Source organism: Portunus trituberculatus, chromosome 47, assembly GCF_017591435.1.
Source record: "Portunus trituberculatus isolate SZX2019 chromosome 47, ASM1759143v1, whole genome shotgun sequence".
Classification (NCBI taxonomy): Eukaryota; Metazoa; Arthropoda; class Malacostraca; order Decapoda; family Portunidae; genus Portunus; species Portunus trituberculatus.
Genome location: NC_059301.1, coordinates 29,338,612 through 29,346,111, shown reverse-complemented (window position 1 = coordinate 29,346,111; position 7,500 = coordinate 29,338,612). Strand labels below are relative to the sequence as shown.

Below are 7,500 nucleotides of genomic sequence, written 5' to 3'. Positions count from 1 at the left end.
ATCAATGACATTCTTCTCGACGGAGTAAGAGATGACAGCGTTGGTTCCCTCTCGCGGGTCATCGAAGTCAGTGGCCGTCACGCTGGTCACCTCCCACCCTGCAATCACAAAAAAAACGTACCGTCACTCGTCTCGCTTGACATTCACTTATTTGCATACATACTTACCTAATCATGGCCAGCGGGTATGGGTCTTTTACTTTTCTCTCCCACTTGTGGTTTATAGTTTGGAATGTATAATCATTCATTCAGGCTAAGAAAGCAAAATCGGTAGTGTGGTGTTTATGGTGCGCTGAATTACCTCATGTCTCACACTTTACACCGCCGGTTGTTGTGGAGGTTTGATAATAAGTCCAGTTATAATTTCCGGGTATGAATGACAAATAAACAGTAATGAGTCGCATATTGATATATTGGAAGTTGTAACATTTTTCAAAGTGGTCTAGATTCGAGGAGATGAATTTCAGAAACTAACAACCATAACTTGTTTCAGATTGAAGTGGAACGACTGTTTCAGTAATCACCACAAAACGGTTGAGTGACCGATGCTATATGAAATAAGAAAAAAAAAAAAATAGTGCTTAAATTTCGAATACATTTGTATTATGAACATTATGGTATATATAAAAATGTAAAGAAATATATTAAAGAATGAAGCCTGATAATGAAGTCGTTAAGATTTTCGCAGAATATATCTGTCAGATCCTGAGGAGGGACTTTTAGAAGAGAAATCCATCAACCTGAGAAGCGAAGCGTGAGAATCCCGGGACAGGATTATCTGAAATGGTGCAAAGGACTAAGATTTAGGATATTTTCTAATTTCATTAAATGGATTACGAGAGCAATTATCGTAACATGATATTACAAGCCGACTGGTAGGATTTCTACATAAGTAATTCTTCTTTTCGATAATTCATGAACTAAATTAACTCGTACAAATAACAAATGCTAAATGCAACCCAGCTTGTAAGTGAGGTCAAATACATTAAACCGTGCGCTGCCTCAGTACTCTTGACGCCTGAGTGTGTGGCCCTCAGCCAGGTCCATAGGTCAAGGGTTATCAGTGTTTACCTTTCCCAAGAGCACATTTACCGGCCAGCCCGCCAGGAAGGATAAGCAGCCGGTGAGCTGTGGGCCAACTGGTCCGTTCTAGATTGCAAATGAGGCTGCTAATTCTTAGCCAAGCGAGATAACCACAACAATACGGAGGAGACTCTTCGTGACTAAGGTGAGTCATCAATACTTGCATGTGGTCTTCTTGATGAAGTTCGGAATATTATATCGGCGGTTGGTTCATTTGTTGGTTTTATCTAGGGTCCCTTGGTCGTGAACACTAAACGAGGAGAGAGCGTCGATTCTCTCGGGAAGTGAAGCGGGTGAAGGAAAGAGCAGATAACAGGTAAAAGATGGGAGCATTAAGTAAAAGTCAAGTGTGGAAAAGAGAAATCCCTGCACAGCAAGAAAATAAACTGAGTGAGGACTGTGCGATGAAACTAGAGCTGATATTGAAATAGTTAATGTAATAATGAGCCGACTACCATCTAGCAGAACCAGCTGTATTGCTTTTCCACGTCTGCTCATCGCAGGTACCTGCCTGCTTCGGCATTCTCAGGCACTGTTGCGTTGATGGTCATGTTGGGGAAGAACGGTGCGTTGTCGTTGATGTCTTTCACGTTAACGTGCACCTCGGCGCTGGCTGTGTGTAGTCCGTCCGTCACCCACACCACCAGCCTCCACCGAGCGCGTCCCCGAGGCGCGTCTCGGTCCAACGCCTGTGTCAAAAGGTAGTGTGAAAAAAAATATCTAAGGTATGGTAGTATATGAAAGGAAAAAAAAGATGAAATATAGTGTGCAATTAAAGAAAAGAGATTAAAAGATTAGCCAGTTTTCATGGAAAATAGGTTTTCTAACTAAAGCATAATAATCTGTTAACCTGCAGCAGGTGAAGGTGCCCCGAGTGGCGGCTTATGGAGAAGCTTGGGTGAGTAGCAGACACCCCGTCACCTTCCAAAGTGTATACAAGCCTTCCTTGGTCACTTGCGTCCCCGTCTCGAGCTGACACCTGAATGTGCGGCCAATAGCGACAATTTAGTTATCAAATAATCCACACTGAAGTACGGATTCAAACTCAGCATCACAGAAAAAAGGAAAATAAAACACTATATCAAGAATCAGTAATCGGCTATTGATTAATGCGGATTAAGGTTTTTACCTGAAGAATGAGTTTAGGGAGGTAACTGTCGTCTTCTTCTGTAATTTGGGTCTCCAGCACAGGACGAGGGAAGGAAGGAGCGAGATCGTTGACGTCCTTCACTCGTACTGACACTCTCGCGAAGGCTCGTTCCTCCACCGCCAGACCAGCCACTATGATTTCGTACTGATATGAAACCTGGACATTAGTATCACACACACACACACACACACACACACACACACACACACACACACACACACACACACAATTATAACTGTTAATGATTTTTTTTTACTCAACCGTTTTACATACATATATATATATATATATATATATATATATATATATATATATATATATATATATATATATATATATATATATATATATATATATATATATATATATATATATATATATATATATATATATATATATATATATAGATAGATAGATAGATAGATAGATAGATAGATAGATAGATAGATAGATAGATAGATAGATAGATATATATATATATATATATATATATATATATATATATATATATATATATATATATATATATATATATATATATATATATATATATATATATATATATATATATATATATATATATATATATAGATAGATAGATAGATAGATAGATAGATAGATAGATAGATATATATATATATATATATATATATATATATATATATATATATATATATATATATATATATATATATATATATATATATATATATATATATATATATATATATATATATATATATATATATATATATATATATATATATATATATATATATATATATATATATATATATATATATATATATATATATATATATATATATATATATATATATATATATATATATATATATATATATATATATATATATATATATATATATATATATATATATATATATATATATATATATATATATATATATATATATATATATATATATATATATATATATATATATATATATATATATATATATATATATATATATATATATATATATATATATATATATATATATATATATATATATATATATATATATATATATATATATATATATATATATATATATATATATATATATATATATATATATATATATATATATATATATATATATATATATATATATATATATATATATATATATATATATATATATATATATATATATATATATATATATATATATATATATATATATATATATATATATATATATATATATATATATATATATATATATATATATATATATATATATATATATATATATATATATATATATATATATATATATATATATATATATATATATATATATATATATATATATATATATATATATATATATATATATATATATATATATATATATATATATATATATATATATATATATATATATATATATATATATATATATATATATATATATATATATATATATATATATATATATAGTTGAACAAAGTACAACATAGCTGTCCCAGCTCCCCATTATGATCCCACTTTTGATCTCAACTCTCTTTACTTGCCGTTCTAGCCATTTCCTGAAGTCCATTGCTTCTTTCAAGCGCTTATGGTAGGACAAGTACCTCTAGTTTCTCCATATTTCAAAGCTTTGTGATATTTCTCCCATGTCTATCCACTTTAAGTTATTCATTATTTACAATCCCATTGTTTTCGCTTTTCTTACTACTGTTTCAGAAAATAGGACACAATTTAGATTTTTCATTCACAATGTACAAGTTTCTGCTGGATAATACAATATCGACAAAATAAAAATTGCAAATGCGTTTCACCCAAGAAAGAGATAACAAACTCTCCATTACAGTAACGTGTTTACGTGCCCGCCGCTCCTCATTTTGATCTACGTTTTCTTTTGATTTGAAATTTATGAGTGTGTTTTGCACCAAGCGCCCGATTTAGTGTATATATTTATCTATAATCAATCAGAAATTCTATGTGTAACCTTTGTTATACTGATATAATACCGAGTGGCTGATCACCTACTTTTCCTTCAAACAAAATATAATATTAAATTGAAAGTTGTACTATATACTCATTTTCCATTTTGGTTGGGCTGCGTATAATAAGATGGAGAGGTTAGAGGTTAAGATACGTGTACTGTGTATTCGTATGTTCCTTCCTTCAATTGAATATAGTGGAACACTGAGTACTGTTACTCCATATTTGATTCGGGTTACCTACTAGTTAATTTAAGAACCGGAAGTGAAGGAACTTATGCTTTTATATTTTGCATTACCTAAATCCTCACTTTAACTCCTCGAAGTAGAAGAGGAAATTATATGAACAAATTTCGCTATCAGGTCCGGTTATATCTTTTGGAGTTAGCAATAAATAAAGGAAATACGCCTTCAACCGCACCAGATAAGTAATGAATTCGCTACGTGTTCCCCAACAGCTCTGTGCACTAGTGAACTCAATTAGGACACTCACCCTGTTTTTGGATTCATAATCAAGAGGCGTTGTAAGGGTGAGGTGACCGGAGGCGCGCCCCACCACGAACAGGCCACCAGCGGACCCGCTCACCAAGCGGTACTCCACCGAGGCGTCTGAAAAGAAAGAGAAAGAGAGAGAGAGAGAGAGAGAGAGAGAGAGAGAGAGAGAGAGAGAGAGAGAGAGAGAGAGAGAGAGAGAGCAAAAGACTTGTCAGTATTATGTACTTAAAGGGAAATTGGACCAAAATTTTCCACTGATTTACAGATATTACAGCAGCAAGACTATTCTCTGCTTGGCGCTGAAATAACCATTCGTACGTGCACGTTTATGTCTTGAACACGCGAAAAGAACTGCGTGCAGCACTCCCATAATCATCATCATCAGCAGCATTATCGTATTATTATTATTATTATTATTATTATTATTATTATTATTATTATTATTATTATTATTGTTATCATCAGGAGGAGGTGGACGGGCAGCTTCAGGTCAAAGCATAGCATATTCAAAGCCCACCTCAAACTCTGTACTGTGGCGTGGGATTTGTGGACGAAGAGGCGTCTGTAATGTGTCCCATGTAACCGATGTTCACACAAATACATTTCCCACAAGTACCCACATCCACACACACACACACACACACACACACACACACACACACACACACACACACACACACACACACACACACACACACACACACACACACACACACACACACACACACACACACACACACACACACACACACACACACACATATATATACATATATATATATATATATATATATATATATATATATATATATATATATATATATATATATATATATATATATATATATATATATATATATATATATATATATATACACACACACACACACACACACACACACACACACACACACACACACACACACACACAGAGAGAGAGAGAGAGAGAGAGAGAGAGAGAGAGAGAGAGAGAGAGAGAGAGAGAGAGAGAGAGAGAGAGAGAGAGAGAGAGAGAGAGAGAGAGAGAGAGAGAGAGAGAGAGAGGAGATGGAAAGATGAATAGATAGACAGCTAGTTAAATAAATAAATAAATAAATAAATAAATAAATAAAATAAATATATATATATATATATATATATATATATATATATATATATATATATATATATATATATATATATATATATATATATATATATATATATATATATATATATATATATATATATATATATATGATTTGCTTCAATTGATCCATATGGAAAACTTTCTAATTCGCTGAGAATGACACATGAAATTTATTTGAAACGGAAACACAAACAACATAAGAGATAACAACTAATACAGCGGCAAGCCTACTATTTCACAGGTACATCGCAGTTTTTATATGCAAACTTGTCTTTTCCTTTTTCATAAAGGATGAGCAGGTATAGTACAACGCATAGTGGCGTTGACGCGTGTTGAAATACACTCCAGTGTGAGCATCCATGGACTGCAATGCCGGTTTACTTTAATGCACATATTGAAATTTTGCAACAATGCAAATTTTATCCTGTGTGGGTGTAGCTATAGTGTATGATTGTAATAAGAAATTGCTGAAAATACATAGTTGGCAATGACGGAAAGCTACCAAGGAAACATTTGAAAATTCCCAAACCTAAAATTTCTTAGGATATTCGTAAAGTATGTGGCTTCTTATATCATTACAGGTTTTTCATGATTTTATCATGAGTTTTGAGAGGTGACGAATATCTTTACTTCACTAGATTAATTACAGTACACCTTATTAATTTATTTAAGTTCAAATTCCGCCGCTTACATTTCAAATAGCTAAATGATAATGTGCAGTATTATAATGCTAATCCGTGTCATATTGTAAGACGTAATGCATCTTTTATAAATTACTAATAAGAAAATGGAATTTTCTCCCGTCGAATCCATCAGAGAAGTATCTACCTGGAAAAAATTACATTTCACATGACCATTGCAAATAAAATATGAAGTAACACTACACAAGATAAGTATATTCCTTTGAAGAGCATATCACTCCAAATCTCAATATCATATTAATTATCCGAGGAGTACTGAATCTATATCAAAAGTTCATGTTTTACATTATTAATGAAAACATTGTTCCAGATCAATAGATAACTTCAAACAGTCTCCCATCACCACAAAGTTGAGTTCATTGCCGGAAAACCTCTGGCGACCCCGAAGAAGTCGTATGCTAAGTCACCAAGTGGTGGACCATTTCAGCGTGTTGCCCAGTTTACGATTCGTTTACGATCCAGAGAAAGGAATTAGAAAAATGAAAATAAACTGGACTTTAAAAAAGACGCTACCATATACAACGAGCAATGCAGAAACATATAGATAGACAGACAGATAGATAGATAGATAGATGGATAGATAGATGGATAGATAGTTTAATGTACTGTACGTCATTGCAAATTAATGTTAATAATTTAGAAAAGAAATAAAATCATAATACACATAACCATTTTCCATTTATCGATAGGAAATAATAAAGAGAATCCCTTTATTCCAAATACAACACAAATGGAGAAATCGAAATAATCTGAACTCATCCATTAAAACAAACTACAAATTGATATTTATAGATGTGATATTTTGATTACTTGAGGAACACATCCATCCACCCTACAAACTACAACAAACACAGACACACACAAGACAACTATCTCCTGACACTAAAAGCTCTGCTAGAATAGGAACATCAATATACGCCGTAACACGGGATAAAAACCACCGGACACAACCACACCACAAAAAAA

At 32.2% G+C, this 7,500-nt stretch overlaps 1 protein-coding gene across 2 annotated transcripts in view; it reads right to left on the bottom strand.

The window, feature by feature from the left end:
* LOC123520841 (putative neural-cadherin 2) overlaps positions 1 to 7,500 on the bottom strand; it is a 225,426-nt gene that overhangs the window by 29,058 nt on the left and 188,868 nt on the right. For both annotated transcript variants that reach the window (XM_045283477.1, XM_045283478.1), the window contains exons 6-10: positions 4,703 to 4,818; positions 2,212 to 2,376; positions 1,933 to 2,061; positions 1,594 to 1,771; positions 1 to 98 (exon numbers count right to left, since the gene is read on the bottom strand). The exon at positions 1 to 98 is cut by the window's left edge and continues 47 nt beyond it. In XM_045283477.1, coding sequence (XP_045139412.1) covers positions 1 to 98; positions 1,594 to 1,771; positions 1,933 to 2,061; positions 2,212 to 2,376; positions 4,703 to 4,818 — 686 coding nt within the window. The remainder of the gene's footprint in view (positions 99 to 1,593; positions 1,772 to 1,932; positions 2,062 to 2,211; positions 2,377 to 4,702; positions 4,819 to 7,500) is intronic.